We start from the raw sequence: 24098 nt of genomic DNA on the forward strand, positions 1-24098 counted from the left end.
CATCCATCTCAATTAACCTGTAGAAATAGGACATTTAGTCAGAAGTAATTTAATGACATATTCTAACACAACTTATCAATTTTATTTCATGTATCTTTCTCAACAAGCAAAAAAGAAATAGGTTAAAAGGAGAGTTATTAAATGTTCATGTGTCTTAATGGAGAGTGTTATGATAAAAGTCCAAAAGTCGAGACGAGTAAAATGCTATCAGGAGTTCATACGTCCAAACAAAGAAAATGTTATTATGACTGTATTTATGATTAAATTCATAATTAGATTGAAGTATTCCGCATCTATATATTAATACGATAGCGTGTGTGTTACTTTGTGTTACTTTCTTCTTCCGAGTGACTGTTGTTTAATTGTTATGACCTTTCATTTCTTGTAATAGATAATTTTACAAAGAATTCTTCATAAGTTTTAATTTTGGCTTTGATTATAGCTGATGGCACTTAAGTCATCTATGGTTTTATAAATAATTTTACCAAGAATTCTTCATAAGTTTTGATTTCGGTTATAGCTGAAGAAACTCAAGTTATATATATATATATATATATATATATATATATATATATATATATATATATATATATTTTTTTTTTTTTTTTTTCCTCATAGGTTTTGGCTTCGATTATAGCTGATGGCATTTAAGTAATTTATTTTTAATAAATAATTTTACCAAGAATTCTTCATAAGTTTTGGTTTCGATTATAGCTGAAAGAACTCAAATTGTAACTATTTTTTTTTCCTCATAAGTTTTGGTTTCGGTTTCGATTCAAGCTGATGCACCCAAGTTATATGGCTATGTTTTTTTTATTTTTGAAATCACAACTTCATAATATATAAAAAATCGATAGAAAATTGACTATAATAATATATACAAAATCTACATAAATTAAAATATATTTAAGCGTATTTTATGACCAGGCTACGCCAGGCGTCCCTGCTAGCTTGGATAAATACTTTTGCAATTTTAATAAAAGAACTACAATAATATCAGGGCGTCTCCATTTACACTGAATATTCACAGAATGCCAACATCAATATATTACATACGAAAAAGTCCGCTGTGGAATTTCCACAGGTCTCGCTAACATTTATAAATTTTATAACATTTGAAATTAAATATATCCATGACTGACAAAGTGTCATTATATTAATGAATACGTCCATATGCCAGAGTGGAGCCCATCTTTAGGAGTTTAATCCAGAGGCAACTAGCAATGTTCGTTCATGCATCTAGAAAAAGTAGTATTTGGAGTTACAAAGATTTGTTCAGCAAGCTGACCTTCTTGCTAGTTCTGTGTGGAAAGCACATGTGAGGGTTATTCCAAAAGTAAAGCTTCCTCTATTTTTTTTTTTTTTCATTCAAAAAGATGAAGAGCTATGAAGACAGGAGTAGTACCACCAAAACAAGTGACCTTTTGTGCTCCAGAATTTTTTTTTTCTACATATTCACCACCATTCTCAATGCACTTTTGGCAGGAATCCATCGACATGATGGGGGGGGGGGCTTTTTCTTAGAGTCTCACATCGTCAATATCTGCAACAGAGATGAAACTTTCAGGTTATGAATGCAAAAGTTCAGTTATCATAACAATGCAATTTGTAATCCCCTTTGATCCATTCGGGCGGAATAAAAATAGGAGGCATTACTTTTGGAATACACCTCATATGTGGTTGCTTTTATAGGGTTTAGGAATCCGGCTCCCAGAGAAATTGTTTCTACTTGACTAAAATACGATACAGGCAACCAATCGAGGTTCTGCTTTCTGATCCAATCACTAGCAAGCAATGTACAAATATCAAATCATTTAGAGATCGCTTCTGTTGTTGCTACTACCTTTACACAAAAAGAAAACAGTCCGTGAAAATGTAGCTGTTTATGATTGAAGCTGTCACCAACTGTGTTTTATTTAGATTTATATTTTAAATTTCGTTTGTAGTTTTATTTTTATTTACTTTTTCAGAGATACACGCAAAGAGCAAAAAAAAAATTCTTTGACTATTTCTTTTAGTTCAGTTAACTGCCAGCCTAACCTGTAGGCCAGCAAAATCACACCCCTCCAAAATATAGGTCCCCAGATGCCAGATTCTTTCTACTTTAGTAGCTTTTTACCCCCAAAACTGCTAGCTTTTAGAATTACCTCCCTGCTCCTTGTATCCCCCAACTGAACCAATCTGCAGAAGGTTAAATGTAATGTGAACAAACATCTCGCTGTACAACTCTCCACAATTCACAATAGTCCCTTTATGTGTCGGTGGCAATATTCCTTGTTTCAGATGAACGAAAGTAAAAATTGAAAAATTAAAGTCAGTTAATTACCCAAAAAGGGATTCTTGACTAATCTTGGTCGTTCTAGAGTAAATTCATAAAGAAGATACAAGACAACGCTCTATCTGCATCAGCATCGATATGGCAATTCCACAGAGTGACACCAATCCAACAAAGTCTGGTAGTATCGTGTGTTATTGCTGGAACGCTCTGGGATATCAGTAATGATCGTTTGGCCTCAAACTATGCCGGAATCCAGCCAGAGTCATCATCTGATGAAGACTTTGTTAGAAAGCAATGCTTCTGTACAAGCAATAAATATTCCTTTTCATGAATTTTCTGGAATTCTTGAAGTTCTTGAATTTTCTGGAATTCTTGAATTTTTTGCTTTTTCGACAATTCACATTCACAGCACTTCAAATCAAACATAATTCTACCCTTCATTCTGAGTGTTTTTTCTCAATCTACATTCACTAATGTCCACCCCCTGTTGTAAATGTCAGGAAAAAATTATGCTTCCACAGTGTTCATCTATTTAAAAATAATACTAAAATTTAATATATAAACGGCTATATATATCTGTCTGTCAGCCTGTCTCCATATTTCCAAACTATTTCCTCCGAAACTAAAAGTCGCAAAGCGGCGCTAGGGGTCTCAAATGATTGGATTTTTTACAGGACGTTCTTTTATGGGTCTTTAGCAGGTTAAAATTGTTTTTAAGGAGTCAAAAATGGATAAAAAAAAAATTTTAATCTTAAACATTTTGTGTATTCATCTTAGTGTATTTTTTATTTTTAACCAGTTTATATGTGCATCATGTTGGTACAGTGGTAACGTCACCAGCTTTGAATGCTACTGTTTTGGTTTCGATTCTAGCTGATGGCACCCAAATACTTATTTTTTTTACTTTTGAAATCGCGACTATAATATATACGAAATCCGAACAAATTAAAAATTTCATATTTAAGCATATTTTATGCCTGGGCAAAGCTGGGCGCCCCCACCCCACTAGTATTCATATAAAAGTTAGAATTACACAAGTAATTTAATTTATATAAATTATCTGTATTATATTTCTCTTTGTCCATTGAACTTTTCTAGGAAACTACTGAGTTGATCTGGCAAAAATTTTGATGGATGTTTGTAATAAGTTGCAGCAAACTAAGTAGTATGGTATCCATTCGTTGCACAGTTAGGGATTAATAAGCATTAATCATCACAATATCAGATTTAATCTCACTTTTTCTTGGAAACTACTGAGCTGATCAGGTTAAAATTTTGTATGTACCTTTTTATAAGGTGCAAGGAACTAAATATTATGGTATCCGTTTGATGCACAGTTAAGGATTAATAGGAATTAGTATTTAATACAAAACTTTTCCCCCCCTTTTAACGTGCTAAAAAGTCTAGTTATAATTTCTGATGGCCTAAAAAAATATTTGACTTTGGCCAACTTTGATTTCTTCTTTTATATATAGAGTGGAGGACTTCTTTCTAAGTTCATTTCAGACAGTAGAGTAAGCATGAGGCGGTTGTCTGACTTGTTATTGTAATGTGGCCGTTACGCTCGAACAGTGTTTATTACAGCTCAAACATCTCTCAGACCCTCACACCGTCTGGTATTGTTGCGAAGGAAAAACAAACAAAAATAAATAAATCTGAAACATTGTGAAAATAACACTCGAGATGAGAACAGTAGTTTGGATAATCCAAATAATACAAATTATCATGCCTCATCTAAAGAGTCCAGAAACATAATACATTCATTCTGTTTATGCATTTATTTTATATTTACTTTTAAATAAATTGAATATGAATTATGACATTGTATAGTTTAATGATAATCATCATCATCATCATCAACAACAAGGTTTTTGATCACTCCTGGAGAAGGGACTCTTTTCTGGTTTCTTTTTACCTTGTTTTATCCCCGGCAAGATGTCTTTCAACCTGTTTTTGGTTTTCCTCTTAGTTTTTTCCATTACCTTGTGGTCCATTTTGTCACTCTAGATGTCCACTTGTCTTTATATCTCGAATGGTGATCTGCCCATCTCTGTCTAACCATTCGAAAGATGATATCATTTTGTTAAGTGTTGAAACATCCTGTTGAACAAAGATGGTGGTGGAGAATCAGTGCAATCCCGATACTGAGTAATTGCCAGTAACAAAGATGGTGGCAAAGAATCAAATGCGGTCCGTGACGTGATTGAATCCAAAATTCGACAATTTTTATAGTAACTTTAGAAGATTTCCATTGGTTAGTTAGCACAGCCGGTGGTTATAAAAATGATCGTCGAAATCATTGGTGTCATACCCCCCCCCCATCAGGAGTCAAAAACATTTAACACATTTACTCCAGTTTGCTGTCTGTTCCAAGCGTTCCCCCCCCCCCGTAAATTGATGGCCATGCATAACACGTTCAATTTTGCGTTGCGCCACTCTTAGCTTTTCTATTGTCACATTATCGAGTGCTCATGTTTCACTACCTTAGTCACAACAGGCACACAAGTTGATTTATTTTTTCTTTCTTTTTCAATTTTTTTTTATCAGTTTGTTCAAGCTGGGGATGAGACATCCTACTGGATGATAAACATTTACCCGCTAACTCAGACATTCACCTACTATCTCATGTATTCCAACCGAAAGATATTTTTTTAAGATTCTAACAGTCATTTTAAATGCTATTGCTTGAATCTCTCTTGCACTTGTTTCACCGAGTATATTTGTCAGGTAGTTTTTGAATTTTTTTTTTTTTTCATAAGTCCAGTTGCTCCTATAATTACTGGAATGATAGAGATCTTAAGATTCCACTTTCTTTTCATGTCGTGCATGAAACCTTAGTATTTTGTTATCTTTCCCCTTTCAGATCTGTTTAACTATTACTGTTAGTAAAATATGCAATGAATTGTAAGTAAAAATAGAGTTTTAAGTAAAAATGCAATGATTGCTTGCTATACTAACAGGCAGTGATTGCCTATAAAAAAAAAAACATCAACAGCAGTGATAAATATGCCGACGTTCATCCTACACAAAATCAGCAACCAACATTTAGGGCTGGCAGACATGGAAAGTAAAACTGTTATTCATATATTTGACACACAGAGGCCATTTAAAACTATGACATTTTGTTTGACATAGCTTAATAGTTTACTAGGAACATTCTCTTCCTTTCTTTCTATATATATTTTTTTCTTTTTTTGTGTGTGCTTTGTACTTTGCGTGTGCTTTGTACTTTTATCTTTTATTTAATCATTTAGCACTTTGATCTACATCTTCTCTACCACTCTCTCACCTGACCGGATGTTTGACCCAACTTTTAATTATCTGCCCTTCTTCTCCATTTATTATTGTTCTTTTTTTTCTCTTCTTTGTTTTTTGTTTTTTTTTAAGATATATGATTTGTGTAAATGTATATATATATATATATAAGTTCAGCAAAAATCATAACTCGATCTCATAAATTTATTTCAACTCAAAAGGGTTTTGTCAAATGAGAACTAGCCGGGTTTAGCGTCTGACTGGAATAATGAAACTAACTTGCAACGGTTTTTGTATTTATCAAAAAAATAAATAAATAAAAATTTAAAAAAATAAAGAGGGAAATAAGGAAAGAGGAGGAGAGGGGAAAGCTCCATGAATTTTTGATTTACAGGTTAAAACTTGATATATGGGAGATTTAAACTTGTGGAACAATTTTGATTTGGTTTTTAGCCGCTAAAAATATCTGTTAAGCGGACAAAATTGAAAAAAAAAAAAAACTTCTGCACATTCACAAATGAAGTCGCTTAATTTTAAACCTTTCTTATTGATCTGTCGATATTTCAAATGGTAGCAATCAGGGCTAGAGCACTGTTTTGGTTTCGATTTTAGTAGATGGCACCCAAGTCATTTTTTTTTTAACTTTTGAAATCATTTCCATGCATTGGGTACAATATAATATTCAATAGGGTACAATATAATATGCATTACTAACAATATAATTTCCAATAGAGAAGCTCTGCAATAATAACTACAAAATCTGAATGAATTAAAATATATTATTTAAGCATATTTTATGCCCGGGCAATGCTGGGCAGCCTGCTAGTATATATATAAAAGTGACCTAGTCTGTCATTCGAAATAAAACTCAATGAAATATACTTTAGCTGCTGATCAGAATCTCTGTATAAATCACTACTGAGTGCAGGATGCGATATTCCTTGCTCCAATGAGAACTTTGAATTTCGTCTTGTATTAAAAATTGAAAGCCTCAGCAAAGTCTCCCAGAACAAGGACCTCATTGGAACAAAGATTCTATTTTTTTTATTCAAGTATCTGGCTTGGCATTTTGTTAGATATGACTGACTGGTAAGATTATCAAAAGTGTCCATCAACATATGTTCATATTCTGCATATGTTAATGTTGCATGGCCGGTTGTGTCCCATTGGCTAAAATGAAGCTCGTCATTGGGATTCATATCATACAGCTCCTCATCCAAGAATTTCTGCAATGCTTCTCTACCAGGGCGATTTTCAGAGTGATGCATCATACACTCTTTGTTAGAAGAATCACAAACTAACTTTGAAATCAAATCTTTGTAAGTGATGTTCCACTTCATGGCATCGACAAGAAGTTTTGCATTCTAATGTATATCACAGAGCAGAATGTGTACCAGAATGTGTACCAGATAAAACACACCATTTACAACTTACAGTTCATGCAAATTACACACTATGAAGCGTTTTTGTTTGTGAACACTCTTTGCTATCCTTACGAAGCCCTTTTTGCCTGGTATTTGGTGGTTATATTCATCATTCTATTACATTTGTATTGTCACGTCGACTGTCTCCAGGGAAAAATCGAGTTAGGTTTTAACAAAATACTATTTCCTTTATTATGTCCTTTTCAGTTATCTGGCAGTTCGAACAACATACTCAGACACCCTGAAGAATTTGGAGCTTTATTCACAAGACCATAAATCAGGAGCAAGTGTCATGATTTGGATTTGATCAGGAGTTGAAATGCTCTTGAACTTCTCTTTCATCAGATAATGTAATCAATCAAGTTCTGATTTTTCTTTGATGTCTGTTTCACTGGGCATTATTATGCACAGTCAGTTCACCAACACCAACTTTATCACCATGGACATGTCACTTTTGAATGTTTCAAATCTGTTCTAACTTCCTTTTGACACTACGAACACGGCTATGAGAAGCAACACTGTGCAGAACTACAGGGGAAACATCCATCGATACCAGTCTCGCATTCAAGGTTTTTCGTGAAGTTTTCACAGAACTCACAGGTTCAACTTGACCCAGAATTCTAAAACGTGTATGAACCCCATGAAACACAAGAAATTGAAACAATTTTATATGTGTGTTCCTTAGCCTTCTTAGATCACATATCAGCAAAAATTAGCATTGCTTTGCATTTTGTTGATGTGCAGTGACTTCAAGAAGTATGGTCAAAAGAAATTTTGTGATTTTTAGAAAATTTCTGATTTTCAGGAAAACTTATTTTTTTTCAAGTTTTGCTACATTTTTGTTTTCAGATAGATTACACATAGTTTTAGTTTTGAGTATCCCATCATGAAAAGCAATAAAATTTTGTATTTTGATCATTTTAGGTCACTTTTATTATTTTGGAATTTATGAACAATTTAATAGGGGTTACACTCAAGGACATCCCTGAAAAAAAAATTATTTTGTAAATTTGATTTTTTTTGACACTTTATAATAGGTTAGAAATATTCAGGAAACTATATAGAAAATCAGAGCGAAAAAAATAACGTTTTCAGGCAAAAAAAATTGCATCAAAATGAACCCCCGCCCATAGTCTTTTGAGGGTTAAAAAGTTTTTCAAGAAGTTTCCTAATCAGAATTATTGACTTGAGATAGTACTAGAAGTTACATTTTACCATCCTATGTTTCTTATAAAATGGCTTCTTATAAAAAAAAGCATACTTTTATCCGGCTTGGTGTTTCCAACCCTCATCAACTAATTTTGAAGACGTCTAGGTCGTTGAAATTGTTACCAGAACTTAACTGTTTTAGTATATGGCTTACTTACAAAATTAAGTTGTGACATAAGTTTAACACATGTCTAAATTGATTGTCACATCCAATAGCGAGAGGGAATATTTTTCATTATCATCAAAAATATACCCGACTTTCAACAGAAACCGTGAATGAACGAAACAAGAACTTTTTACCATTTTTGGTCCAGAGACAATTTATTGTGTTTAAAAACAATATATCAAAAAAGTAATGCGTTACCATGCCAGCCACACCCTTTTTTTTGTTCGATTTTGGGGCACATGTGGAAAAATCCAAAAACCTTTAATATCTCTAGAAGGCTTTATTTTTGAGAAAATCTGATGCCATTTTTGGATTCTTTGGGTCCAAAAATTTACTTGGATGAATTTTTAGAGCCACACAATTTTTCAGTCAGAAAATATTCAAAGAAATGACATCACAAAATTGTCGCCCACGTGACACATTATGCAACTAACGCCAAAACAAAAAATGCTCTAAATCAGGAACTGCTTGGAATTATGTGCTCAAATTTTCAGGATTTGTTAGTTCCTATATTGTTTATCTGCAGTGCAAACTACAGCCAGCTCTGGGGATATGGGTTTCCAAATCACATATTTCTGGATGATTTGACACAGAATAACCCTGAAAATAGCGTGTAAAAGTTTGCTCAAATAAAAGATAGATGCGACCTCATTTCATAAATCGTAGATATTATAATCTAGCGAGTATATAAACAGTTCTAAGAAACAGTGACCTCCCCAAGCGTCCTCCCTCCCCCGAAAAAAGCCTTTGCCAGACATACAAAAAATGTGCACACACTAACACACATTTTGCCTTTTATATATATAGACTAGCTGGAGTACCCTGCGTTGCCCGGGGGGTTTGTAGGTGTGTGTGTTGAAAGGGGGGGGTAGATCCAAACCCTATGTTAAACTTCTTTTATGGCCCACCGATGTGTGGACATGCCCTGGCACACTACCAACCCCTACCCCACTGTCTTGTGGGTGCCCTTGGTTGGGCGAAGACTAGGGGAACCAACACCAACATCAAACACCATTGCCTTGTGGGCCTTATCACAGCAAAAGGCTAAAAGATGGGAACTCTGATTTCAAATCTCACTGCTGCCTTGCAGTTTTCCTTAAAAGGCTATGGCACCTCATCCAGAAAGAAAAGGCGAAGTAGCCGACATGATAGGGTGACTGTTTACCTCACTGAGAATACTTTCGGCCAGAAGCTGCAGCCTCCTCTGCTGCCAGTCGTCACGGGTTTCCTCCACTGGACACAAACATTGGAGGTTCAGAGGGTGTCTATCTGATGCGCAACAGATACTGCACCTAAACTGCGCAAGCAAGTTTGGAGCCAAGGTGGAAAGTCCTGTGGCGATGGAGAGAGACTACGCCAACACCAAGGGATAAAGCACTGAGGCCCCAACTAGTCATCATCAAAACTGACGGACTGCATGATGATGATGACGATGATGATTTCTAAGCAATAGCAACCCCCTCCCCCAAGAACCCCGGCGAAAAAAAAAAAGCATATTGTTGGACATACAAGAACTCGCGCACCCGTTTTGCCTTTTATATAGATTACTTATTTGCCCCTTCACACAAAATTTTCCAAATAAAAAAAAAACAAACTGTCAGACAAATCAATTTCAAGCATTTAGGGGGGTTAGCGAATCTCTCGACAGAGGCAACCTTTCTAGGGTAATTGCTCTTGACATGTCAAAGGCCTTTGATAGGGTATGGCATAAAATTTACTTCACAAGATCTCCAGCTATTATTAAATCATTTCTTTCTGATAGGTTCATTATTCTCAATTATTAAATCATTTCTCTCTGATAGGTTCATAAGAGTAGTAGTTGATGGGCAAAAATCAGAAGCTCACAGTATTAATGCTGGTGTCCCTCAGGGGTCCATCCTGGGCCCAACTCTTTTCCTGATCTACATTAATGATCTTCCAAATCACATCCTTACATCATTTGTAGACATTTATGCTGATGACACTACCATTTATTGTAGCACATCTAAGACAGTAAACGACCAAGTTCTCTCCGATTCTCTCTCCTCTGATCTTGAGCACGTGGTACAATGGGGAAAGGGGTGGCTGGTTACTTTTAATGCATCTAAAACCAAGCGTCTCTCTTTACATCATCAACATTCTGATCCACATCTGGCATCAATTGAAATGAATGGCTCTCGTCTTCAGGAGGCCTCAAGTTTTGACAAGCTTCTGGGTTTGACCATTACTCCTGATCTTAAATGGAATACGTACATCAAATCTGTTGCCAAGGCCGCTGGAAAAATGGTTGGATCCTTCTATCGATCCAGTAGATATTTCACTGCTGATGCAATTCTCTATCTATATAAGAGCCAGATACGTCCAAGGATGGAATACTGTTGCCACATATGGGCAGGAGCTGCTAGAAAAGACTTGTCCTGCCTTGATAGGGTTCAAAATAGACTTTGTGGCCTGGTGGGAGATGTCCTTTTCTCTTCGCTGCAACCTCTATCTCACAGAAGAGATGTTGCGAGTTTGTCTCTGCTTTATCGTTATTTTCATGGAAAGTGTTCGACTGAGCTTCAATCTATGGTCCCCCCTCGCCAAACTTTTACAAGAAACACTCATCTAGCTGAAAACACTATCAATAATTCCCCCCACTCTTTATCTGTGCCTAAACCTTAACATAGATTCCATGAACAAAGCTCCTTTCTTAGAACTGCACGCCTGTGGAATTGTCTTCCATTTTTCTGCTTTCCGGCTGTCTATAATATGGTTGTCTTCAAGTCCAACGTGAACAAGTTTCTGATGAGCCGTTCCACTTAAGTTAACAAATTTACCAAACTTCCATTACTATCGATTATCATATTGTCCTTTTGACTACTGTACACTCTTTAACCCTTATCCTTGAGTGGCCTATCGGCCTTAATAAGTGGTGACGCCTATGTAAAAAACAAAAAATTGAGAAAGCAAATGTATTTTTATTTTATCTTTCTGCTTTCTATGCCGATTTAAGTTTTTGTTTCGTTTTGTTTTTTTAACTTTCTAGTTTTACTTCTTTCTTTTTAATTTCACGTTATTGAATATGAATGTGAACACTGGCAAAGAAATCTTTTTTTTTTTTTTTCATTTTCAACATAGGTTGTACAGTTTCCCACTGATGAATAATCTGGAGAACAAAATGATATGCCTTTGCATGAGATAATCTACATGAATTGATAAGGTTTCCAACTTCATCGACTGATAGCACAAACTATAACCCAATTTCTTTTACTTTATTCAAAAAATTAACCTATCCATGACCGGTAATACAATCACAGGATAAAAAAATCACTTTCGTTAGAAACAGTTTATCAAACAAAAGCATTCAAGTAAATCATAATTTATATAAATACTAGCAGGGTTGCGTAAGAAAAAAAATTGTGACGAGGGGGGGGGGGGGACAATTGTGACAATGGAGATGAGAGTTGGTGGCATTGCCTGGTCGCAAAAAAAAAAAGAAGAAATTGTGACAACAGAGGGGGGGGGAGCGTTGCCCACTCGTAAAAAAAAAAAAAAAAAAAATTGTGACAGTGAGAGGGGGGAGACGTTAAAACAAATTTTTTTTAAATTAAAAAAAAAAAAAAAAAAAAAAAAAACCTCATCAGCCAGAGCGAAACCAAAAGAAAAATGTTGTAAGCAAAACAGAAAAAATATATATATGTGCGTGCTGGGCGCGAACTCGCATAACTGAAGTTGGTAATCGAACGCTCTTAGCGATGTATCTATGATTATGCAGATGCTATGACGCACAAATTTAGCTATTTAAAACGAAATAATGTATCTGCGATTCGCGCATGCACAGTTTGCAAATCACGTCGAAAGGCAGGTTTTTATCTCATCACAACCCTTCAAAGAAAATAATATTTTTACACAAAATAATGGACGATTTTTCCAATTCTTCAATATTTTTTGTCTGAGAAACACGCTTTCTAATGATGTGTTCATGTGTATGCGATGTGCATGAGAAAAGTTTATAGCGGACACACAAACACACTAATTCACGGACTTATATAATAGAAAAAACTAAATGTACGTACCTAATATTGCCCAAATGTAAAAGAAAAAAATCAAGATTACAAGAACAAACCATGCGAACTATTAAAATTATGAGAACAAACCGTGCTATCCATTGAGATTATGATTAAAAACAATACCGACCATTAAGTTTACACGAACAAACAATGCTCGCCATTAAAATTACCCTAAAACAATACTGACTATTTAGATTACATAAATAAATGATACTCACTTCTGAACCTTTGAGATCACAAAAGCAAACGATGCTGAACAATAAGATTATGCAAAACAATGTTCACAATTAATATTGCAAGAACAAATACTTCAAAGATCTTTACTGAATAATACTCTAAACAATACAGGTTTCATGCCTCTTAGCCAATTTATATTTTTACTAGCCTGGATGCCCGGCCTTGCTTGGGTGTTTGGAGGTGTGTGTTGGGAAAAAAAAAAAAAAAAGTGGTAGTAGGCAGGCAGGTTCGAACCCACTCCACAAAGGAGGAAAAGAATGTACAAAACAAAAACGTGACGTCTTTGCTGTTGCGTCTATCATCAAACCGAAAGTGGTGAAGGTTTAAATTAAGGCTAGTCAATTGAAAATATCAGCGAAAAAAGCGACCCCCCCCCCTTCCTTGTAGAAAAGTGCCCAGTCGGGGGTGAAGGAATTAACGTTTTTAGCCAATTTTTCGATATTTATCACCTGAAGGGTCGAGCTTCAAAACAATACTGATCTCATGAAAATTTGTAGCCTCTGTCAAAAGTTTTAGGCAGACATACATACATACATGCATACATACATATATACATACATACATACATACATACATTTAAAAAAACAGGTGAGATTTATCTTATCGGGTTTTGTCCATTTTGAGGGGTAGAAAAGAAATTTACATGCAAAAATTAAAATCAATAAAAAGAAATCTGATAACAAAAAAGAAAGAGAAAAAAATTAGAAATAACAAAGAAAATAGAAAAAGCGACAAAGGTGTATTAGCCCGAACTCTATAGTATTTCAGTATATTTTTGTTTGCTTACGTCATGATAGAACACTATTTCAAAGTAAAGTGTTATAAACCAACAAAAATACTATTTGAAACATAATTGGGATATACAGACATTGTATTTCTATACCGAGTGAAGCCCGTACGTCCATCTCAATTAATCTAGGCAGACTACTCGATTAGTTAATCTGTAATGTCATATCCTGTATAAATCAATTGGTTAAACTGCTGCTTAAGCAATTGATGCATGCAGACTATTCTTTTTGTTGATTTTCATGAATGAAGTATTATCATTGAAAACAAATATTATTATTACTATAATAATATATAATATGATTATTACTATAATTTATATTATTAAATATAAACTTAACTTAATACTTTAATTATTTTAATTAGATGTTTTCGGTCAACTTTTGAACTGGGTGCATCTTTATTTATTTTATGACGTTTTTGTTTTAATAGTTTCGAGACATTCCAGTCAAAACAACCCAAATATATTGTTACAATGTACAAATCAATTTTCATAAAGCTTCATAGAGAATAGTCTAAAAGTCTTGTTACCCTTATAAAAAAGTGGATCAAAAACTCTTGTTACCCAGATAAAAACGGGTCAATTAAAGCTCTTATTATCTTATAAAAAAGTGTGGATCAAATCTGTTATCCTTATAAAAAAGTGTGGATCAAATCTGTTATCCTTATAAAAAAGTGTGGATCAAATCTGTTATCCCTATAAAAAAAAAGTGTGCATCAAATCTATTGTTATCCCTATAAAAAAGTGTGCATCAAATCTATTGTTATCCCTATAAGAAAAAGTGTGGATCAAAACTGTTCCCTATAAAAAAAGGGTGGATCAAAACTGTTGTTATCCCTATAAAAAAAAAGTGTGGATCAAAACTGTTATCATCCCTATAAAAATGTGTAAATCAAAACTCTTGCTACTTCTTTTTTTTTTATAAATAAAAAAAGGATGGATCAAAATTCTTGTTACCCATACCAAAATGTAAAATAATAATACTAGAGGAACAATCATCAAAGCACAGCTTCATAATATATCACACAAGTAATGATGCAAAACTGATGATGCTCATGTTTTACAGTAGCAATGAAAATGAATAAACTGAATTCATTATATGTTATTTCTATAATTGTGTCATTTGTTCTTCTATTATTCTAGTGTTCTTAATGTGACTAAACTGAATTCAGGACATTTATTTTGTATTACTGTTTTACTTGTGTCGTTTAATGTTCATACAGACATACTCTGTGTGTGCGACAATGTTAATGAAAGTGAATAAACGGAATGCATTAGAAATTCTTTCCTATTACTATACTTGTTCTTATCAGAATTGCAGAGTCAGCTGGAGTCGGAGTCAGATTTTTAAGAGTACTAGGAATCGGAGTCGGAGTTATAATTTTTTATCTGACTTAGACTCCTTAAGTCCAATAAATTAATTTTTTACATGGCTTTCCTGTTTGGTTTTGCCAGTATCATGATTTAGCAGTTTTTGTATGGTTTTGATTTTATTTTTGGAGATATATCATATTTTGTACGGTACTGCAATGCTTCTACTTCATCAAGATATTTTGGTCCATCGGATCCCTGCAAATCATGTCTGGACAGCTGTTTTTGTTTTGGTTATGAAGTCACACAGGATCAACAAAAATTTTCTTTGAGTGAGATCACTGGATTACATTGGATAACAATCGGATTGTAATCCGAAAGTTATTCAGTTCCTGAATCAAATGGTATTTGGCAATTGGATTAGTTCAGGATCGGTCCAGAATTACAATATTATCAAAAAAATAAAAATAAGCTTAAATCAATAAGAAGCAACACTTTTATAGCTTTTTCCTGTTTTCCTTTGATCCTTTTTCCTTAAAGACAATATTATCTTCTTCTCTGTGTAATATGCGTCATATAATATGGGGAATTATTAGCAAATGAAAGCATTTCAGACTAGCAAATTTAGTTTCATTGATACAATGCAAATAGTGAGGATTGTAAAAGAAAAATGTTCAGAATGTTCTGTGAATACTTGTGATAATCAGGGAAGAGGTTAACCCCATAACAAACCATAAGTGTTCAACTGTTTTCTTACAAAGTGGTCAAGAATGTTGGGATTTGGGTTGAGACCCTAAATCCAGTTTGCCTCATAATCAGGTTCTACAACTAACAGAATGGTACTCATTTGCAAACTCATTTAAAAAAAAAAATGCGAAACTTTGTAATACTTAAAACAAATGACTTATTTCTTTTGACTAAAATTTGGAATAAAATTTATCTACCAAATAACAAGTCAGTATAAGAGAAAATTAGAATTGGATTGAAAATTTATTAGCGAGTGATTGTGATATCAAGAAGTGCTTATTTTTTCTTAACTTTTCATTTCCAATATTAATCTGTAGCAATTTGAGCCCCCTTATGGACTGAGGCAATTTTGAGGTCATCGACATTGATTCATCCTAAAATGAGCTTTGTTATCCACAAGTCAGGTGATATAGCAAAAACATAAAAATCTGCCGTGAATTAATCATAAAGTGATTCTTACAAACACTAAAAAGCAAATGACTAATTGCTAGATTCTTTCTTTCACCGTTTTGTTGGCATTCACTTTTCTCCTCACTTGCTATAGCAAGAAAGTTTTCATAGAAACGTGTGAACTCAAAATATTTTCAACCAATGAAAATCATTTGAAACCCTAAAATGTTAAAGATCTATGTGAAAATGATAAGCTGGTGCAAAGTCAGAAACTTCTTGAAACCAAAGAGACAAACAGCCAAAAACTGGACAGAATTTTCAAGCTGGCTGCAGTACTCTAGAATTTCTAGCATGGAGAAAGCAAAAAGGACTCAATGACTCACATACAACCTTTCTCCATATTATGCACAGATTCCTACACACAAGAAACTGAAATCTTAGGGAGATATCAATCATACCAGTTATTATAGATGCCACAGGTCTTATGAAGAAGAACCTGAAGTCCTACCTAACCTACCTATTCTTGGTGAACCAAGTGTAAAAGAGATTCAGACAATTGCACTTAAGGGAACAGCAAGGATACTAAAAAGAGCTCTCGGTTGGCTTCAATAAAAAGCAAGGCAATGTTGGCAGCTGGTTTGGCTGCCCCATACCCAGCGTTATAATCTTCAAAGAATAAATAAAAAAAGCAGCAGTCAGGCAACAGAAACAAATTGTTATTCATATCTATACACACACTAACAAGAACAAGATAAGCCAACACACACGCACACACATACACAATGCTACACTGCCAAATACTCACATAAGTACATTGCTTACATATGCATATATTCACACTATGACATTTTGACTTGTGACAACTAACCCAACTTTTTTCACCAAACATGTGTTTGCATAAATCAGCATTTTCATTCTTTCAAGTAACTTATATATTGTTCTCTTGTATAAAAATATTTTGTTAAAAAATTTCGTTTTCTCAATCGTTCAATTTTAGAACTGTTCATCTTTTAGGTAGCATTTGCTACTTGGTGACCCTTTTTCTATTCTCTCAATATTTAATTTTTTTTTTTTTTACATTTTTGTACACATGCATGTCCGTACATATTTTATTTTCTTCCTTCACTAAAACGTAACTTTTATACCCAATTCATATTAAATGTTAGCATGGCTTTTAGCAATACGCCCACACACCCTATCTGTAATATTGTACACCATTTTTTAATGGTGCTGTTACATTTTAACAAACCCAACAAGTTGTAGAACCCGTCGCAAGGAAACAAAAGAAAGGAAAAAAACTAGACTCATTTTTTCTTTTTTTTTTTCTCCACAAAAGCCTTTATATCTAGTATTTCCCACAACGCATTTTTTCTAAATACTTAAACCATTCATTTCTTCTTCTCTGATCACATGTGACTTTTTGTCCCTGCTGTGACAGCACCCACGTGTTTCAAACACATGCTTTTCTAAACTCTGGTCACGCCTCAACCACCACTCCTCTGAACAATGCTTCTTTCAACACCTGTGTCCGTTTTTATTTTTGCTGTGACGTCACATCGCACACTGGCTTGGGTCATGTGCACATGGCTGTTGCTGCTAACCCAGCATCAGTGGCTCTGTTACATATTGTCATTCCAAAATGACTTCTACCAAAGCCAAGGATCACATTGTCTCACTTCCTGTAAATACGGTCTCCTTTTACAATGAAGTTGTAAAGGCCTTATTTCATAATTCTATAATATATAAGAGCCTCCCTATTTCGCATATATTGTCACTGATTGCATACAGCCTACAAACTTAGTATTTTATTCTGATTCTTCAATTTTCTTTGTGGTAGCTTGGCCCATGTTCTTTACAACAAAAATTGTATTTCTATTGATGCTTGTGCACTTTTGCCACCGTGCTATTTTAAAATAGTTTTTTTTTTTTTCAGCTTTAATTCAAGTTTCTCAACATCTTTTTTTATTTTTATTAAATTGTTAGGTGGAAGCACAGAATAGTTACAAAACACCCTCCCCTCGCCATGTTAAGAATGGCTTTCAAAACATTAACATTATTATTTCAGTACAATGGCAAAAGTATGTTTCTATTCAATTTCAGTCAAATAAAATTGTATCCCACTTTTTTTTTTTTAATTACATTTTCACCCTAAACAAGGCACATTGCCACTTTGATGTAGGGGGTTACTATCAGGGACATAAGCTACAGGGGTACAACATGGGGAGTTGGGCAGCAAGATGTCGGTTCACGTTACACTTGAACTTCTGCATGTCAGTATAGTTGGGGAAGCAGGAACCCGGAAGGGATCTCCAAAGTCTAGTGGTTCTGGAGAAGAAACTACTGGAGTAGAAGGCTCTCTTACATCTAAGGATCTCTACTGTGAAGGGATTGGATTTTGCTGCTTGTCGGGTTTGTCAGGGGTATTTACGTCAAGGGGATACAAGTGCTTACAGTTCTTCGGCTCATATTGATAGCTGATCAGGTTGAACATTTTAAGGTCTCGTTTTCAATCTCCTTTTTTGCCATCCACTTCTTATTTATCTATTATTTATTTTAACCCTATTCATTACTTTCAATTACTTTACAATATTTAATCCATCAGGGCAACGCCAGACAAGGACAGCTAGTAAATTAATATAATAAAAGGAAAGCACTCCTGCCACTGTTGCCACATTAGCTATATGTGAACTTTAGTACAAAAAAAAAAAAAAAAAAAAAAATCGGCATTTTGTGCAGTATTTTTTTTTTTTGTTGTTTTATTTATTTTCTTTTTGACAATTTTTTTGTTTTCATTTTTTAAGAACTCCTTTGAGGGGGAAACAATTCAAAAAGACTCAATCTGAAAATTTTTAACATTTTTGTACTTATGCATCCTTTAAACCAGACGTAACTCAGCGTTCGCTCGGTTTTCTCCGGAGCATGATATCAACGTCGAGCATTGCCGATGAAATCAGAACAACACTAAGTAAAAGAAAATAATAAGATTTTTAATGTAGAAACATCAACAGAAAAAAAGCAAAGACCTAACATAAATTTTTTTGTGTGTGTCAAATAATTTTTAAGCAAAATTGTTTTTTTTTTCAAATAAATAAATGTTAGTAAATGTTTTTTTTTGTCCATTAAATAATTTAAAGCAAATGTTTTTTATATTTTTTGTCAAGTATTTTTTTGTATTTTATGAAGGAAAATGAAACAAACTTTTTTTTTTGGGGAGGGGGGGTATTTTTGTTAGTTTTTTTTTGTAGATTCGAACGGGAGTAGTTGGAATCTTCCCCCCCCCCATGCCAAGAAAATTTCCTTAGGAAGATGTTTTTAATTTGGAGACAAACGGATTGCTACTAAATTTTTGCCTCCACATAAACTCTAAAAAACAGGTGTCCAAAAGCTCCCAGCTGATTCCGAATCCTTGTTTGTTGAGCTGTTTGACCTGCTTCCACATTCGCTCCACATGATTCTGGTTGCCCGTGTTCCAGGATCTATGAAGGAGGTTTTTATTTGTTGTCATCTCAAACACCTACAGGTATATCAGTTTGATAATGCACACGATTTTCAGCCGTAATTTTTGCAAAGAAGGTTCCAGTCTGGATTGCTGTCCATCGTTGACACTTAACATTGCCATATCTCCAGTCATAGCCATCTGTTATGCTCCCTCTTTTTGCTAGGATGCACTTGTGGCCGCAGGTTGCACATTTTATCAATTTTGCCATTAGTTTTCTCTGTTGACAAAAATCTATTACGGCGTCCAGAACCAAGATGGTCAAATTCATTTTTTTGCTTGTAAGAAATGGTGGATTTTTTTTTTCCTCTTCCAATTGGTATCCAAATTCTCACTTACTGCTCCGTCGTGAGCATGTACATTGAGTTGAAATTAAGCGCACAGTGTTGTGATTGGCTGATAAATGTTACGACAGACAGCAGCTAAACCCAAGTTGTTGATGCCGTGTTCCAGGAAAAGTTTAGCTGAACGCTGAGTTACGTTTGGTTCAAAGGATGCATAGGTTGGTGCAAAAATGATATCGTTTTCTCACATAGGTTACTTTTATATATGATTTTTCAATTAATTCATTGATATATATATAGCCATGTTATATATCATTGTGAAGCGCGTTTTTCGTTCTATCGAATCATGTTATTCATTACCGTTCTCAATCTTTTCATTTATTTATTTTTTTGCAGGCTCTTCAACAGCATGGACAAAATTCAAATCTGCCAAGACAGCTCGTGATGATGCGTTTGGCCCAGGAACCACTAACAAATGTGTGGCACACTGATGGTTCAAGAAATTTCGCAATGGTGACAAGAGCCTCAAAGATGAAGACGGTCGCAGCCAGCCAACTGTGGTTGATAAACATTTAAAAGCCTTAATTGAAGCCGATCTTCTGCAAAACCACACGAGAAGTTGCTGTTGAACTCAAGGTCGACCACTCAACAGTCGTTCACCACTTAAAGCAAATATGGAAGCCAAAAAATTTGGATAAATGGGTGCCGCATGAATTGAACGATCATCAAAAAATCGTTATTTTGAGGTGTTTTCTAATGACCCATTTCTCGAGCAGATTATGATTTGTGATAAGAAGGGGATCCTCTACAACAATTGGTGACATTCGGCACAGTGGTTGTATGCCGGAGAAGCTCCACAACACTTCAGGAAACCGAAATTGCACCCAAAAAAGGTTATGGTGACTGTTTGGTGGTCTGCAGCTGATATCATCCATCACAGCTTCTAGAATCCGAGCGAAATGATTATGGCAGAGAAGTACTGCCAACAAATTGACGAAATGCACCAGAAGTTCCAAGGTATGTGCCCAAGATTGGTCAATATGAAGGTACCAATTCTCCTCCATGACAACACTCGCCCGCATGTTGTTCAACTGACCCTGCAGAAGCTGAACGAATTGGGCTACGAGACTGCCTCATCCGCCATGTTCATCAGACCTCTTGCCCACTGATTATCACCTTTTCCAGCATCTCGACAACTTCCTGTCTGAAAAATGCTTCAAAAGCCGAGATGACGCCGTATCGGCCTTCAATGACTTCATCGTTTCCAGAACTCCGGATTTCTATGCTAATTGGATAAATAAACTTGTTTCTCGTTGGCAAAAATGTGCCGATTCTAATGGTTCTTATTTTTATTAATAAAGTTTATTATGAAAGAAGTTATGATTTTTTAAAGTTGAACGTCAAACAACAACATTATTTTTGCATCAACCTAATACCAAAGTTTCTTCCAACTTTTAATAAAAAAAAAAAAAAGTCAAAAATAGCAGTGACTGACTGATGTATGTACAAGCGTTAAAAAAATCTAGTACTGGTTTTCTAAACTTAGGAATTTCAATTTCAATAACGCTAACATCGAGAAGAAAAAGACTTCATTAAGGAAACCTAAAATGGAAGTAAAAAAAAAAAAAAAATAATAAATAAATAAAAACATGAGTATATTTTGAATTATTTGCTACAGCTTGTTTACTTATGATAATGAAACTACAAAATCGGACATGATGTTTTTATCGTAAACTTTGACATTCGAAAGTGACCTTTTCTTTTTTTTTTTTTTTTTTTGTTAGAACCTTAAGTTGTTTATCCCCCCCCCCCCCAGTTTTTAGGGTTGTTTTGTTCACTTGTTGGCACTTATACAGAATTTGAACTAAAATGTTTTTATTATTTTATATTATTATTATTATTATTATTATTATTATTATTAACAACCCTAAACTACGTTTTAAGTTTAATCGGTTTGATCTGGTTTAAATTCTATAGAAGTACTCTCTGTTTCTTATTTTTTTTTTGGGGGGGGGGCGATTTGGAAGCATTTAAATTGCCGGTTAGAAAGTGAAGTAACTTATGGATAAAATTAAACATTATATAGTAAGAGAAGGCGTAATAGTAGTAATAATAGTAGTAATAATAAGTAGCAGTAATACTAGTAAATAGTAATATATAAAAAAAATTTTTTTTAATTATTTGTATTATGACGTTTTATTGATTGTTAAAAAAGGGCCATTAATGGGGGGGGGGTCTCCACAAAGGACCTAGTCTCTTTTTTTACATTTCACCGAAAATGAAAATAAAGCTAAACTAATGATCTAAAAACGAAAAAACATATCGTAAAAAAAAACAAAAAAACAGTTGGCCCAATCTGTGTATTTATTTGCCCGAAGTTATTTACATGAAGGAGAAGGTTAGAATGTCGGTCGTTTAAGAAATCTAGGGATACAAGGAACGAGGTAAAAAATTAAATTGCCTCCCCTCTGATAGAGAACAAAACTTTGAAATATTTATTTGCAAAATAAAAGTTAAAATTTTACAAATGAGGGCCAAAATGTTTAAATAAAGTTGGACCCCCAACCCCGAAAAAAAAAAAAAAAAAAAAAAAAGGGTTGCACTTCAAACAGGTTTAAAAACAGCCATGTTCGAACACGTTGGTATTCCCCGGTGAAGGCACTTCATGCGACAGGTAATAAACACATATTTCTTCTTCTTCAAAGGAGGCAATTCCTGGGAGGATAGCATCAAGCAAGAAAACATCTTTGTGATCAAAGCCTGAAAGCCCGACCAACACAATGTTATTCTACCGTTACATTTAACATCAAATAAATTTTTGAGACACACGTATCAAAGTAAAGGGCACAAATTTTTTGGTGCATCTTCAGTATAAGAACGAAAATCGAAAGCTGTAAAATTGAATTTCCCTTAAAGATAAAAAAAAAAAAAAAAAAAACAATGTTAATTGTCATGTCGCAATTAGTTACATATTACAATATTTTTACATAAAACGTGTACTTTCGTGATTTCACGATTCATTGATCCGCCATTGAAATATAAGATAGGCTGTAGTTACCTTCCCTGCTAGGAAACGAACTCGTCTGGTTTATTAAGGAAAACTTGCAATTCTTCGTAAACTATTTTCAAATGTTCTACTTAATCATTTTTCGTAATTTTCGGATATTTTACTAATTTCGACATGACAATTAAGTAGACACCATTGGTTTAAATTGAAATTTGATATTTCAATTTACATTCTTATTCCGAATAAGTACCGGGTTTGTATTACTGTACACAAAGATTCGAAAAAGTTGTCAAAAAACAAATATATAACAAATAAGTGTTATCAAAGGCAAGATAAGTTACTTTTCTACCAAACTGGATATAATTTTTGTGTTTTTATTCAATGTAACATATTTATTCAGCTCGAAAAACATGCAGTGTTTACCGATGTATTGGACAATTCAAAATGGCGGCCGACTCTCTCAAACACGGTAAGTTCGGGAAAAGGTGTTATAAATAATAAACTAGACAAAATACTGTTAGAAATTCGCTCAATATATATTACCGTGACATAGGTTGACATATATTCGGTGTTTTTTTTAATAGTATTTTGCCTAGTTTATTATTTATAACACCTTTTCTCGAACTTACCGTGTTTAAGAGAGAGTCGGCCGCCATTTTGAATTGTCCAATACATCGGTAAACACTGCATGTTTTTCGAGCTGAATAAATATGTTACATTGAATAAAAACACAAAAAATATATCCAGTTTGGTAGAAAAGTAACTTATCTTGCCTTTGATAACATTTATTTGTTATATATTTGTTTTTTGACAACTTTTTCGAATCTATGTGTACAGTAATACAAACCCGGTTTCTGTTTTGGGTCGCGGTCCGTGAAGAAAAAAATCCTTCTAGACTGAGGCACTTTTATTTTCATCTCAATCTAAAGAGTCTCTTGGGGGAGGGTTCAACTTTCAAAACCGACCTTGTGTCTAACTTTGTCCTTGTTGGGAGGTAAATAAATAGGAACATTTGGTTTGTTTTTTTGTTTTGTTTTTTACTCCATACGTGCAGAGCGAGCACAAGCAGTCACAAACGAACACGTTATTTACTTGACCATCCGTTATCGCTTTAAGACACGTGGTCAGTTGTGGTTAATTCAATTAATAATTAAATGAGCTTGGATTTATTTATTTATTTATTTTATCCTGTTGATATTTCTGTTTAAAAAAAATAAAATAAAAGTATATTGCACTTACTCAGAAATAGATTTTCCACTTAGAAGTTCGGCCATGTCTCTTGGGTAAAAATCTGTACTACTATTTTTTTTTTTTTTTCTAAAAAAAAAAAAGAAACCCTGTTGATGTAAAGCCGAAGTGAGCTTGGATTTAAAAAAAAAATGCTTATATAGGACAACTGAGAGAGAGAGAGAGAGAGAGAGAGAGAGAGAGAGAGAGAGAGAGTATACCGAACTCCGCCACAATCACCCTCTTTTC

The 24098-nt window shown here is 34.2% G+C and overlaps 1 protein-coding gene across 1 annotated transcript in view; it reads right to left on the reverse strand.

Annotated features, from left to right (window-relative positions):
- Positions 1-24098, reverse strand: part of LOC145296781 (C-1-tetrahydrofolate synthase, cytoplasmic-like) — a 193298-nt gene extending 169200 nt beyond the window's left edge. Inside the window, exon 1 of the mRNA XM_080142848.1 lies at positions 23862-24098. Within this exon, the coding sequence (XP_079998974.1) occupies positions 23862-23896 (35 nt within the window). The 5' untranslated portion in view covers positions 23897-24098. The remainder of the gene's footprint in view (positions 1-23861) is intronic.

Source organism: Euprymna scolopes, chromosome 2 (genome assembly GCF_053919585.1).
Source record: "Euprymna scolopes isolate OS-2025 chromosome 2, ASM5391958v1, whole genome shotgun sequence".
NCBI classification, from domain to species: Eukaryota; Metazoa; Mollusca; class Cephalopoda; order Sepiida; family Sepiolidae; genus Euprymna; species Euprymna scolopes.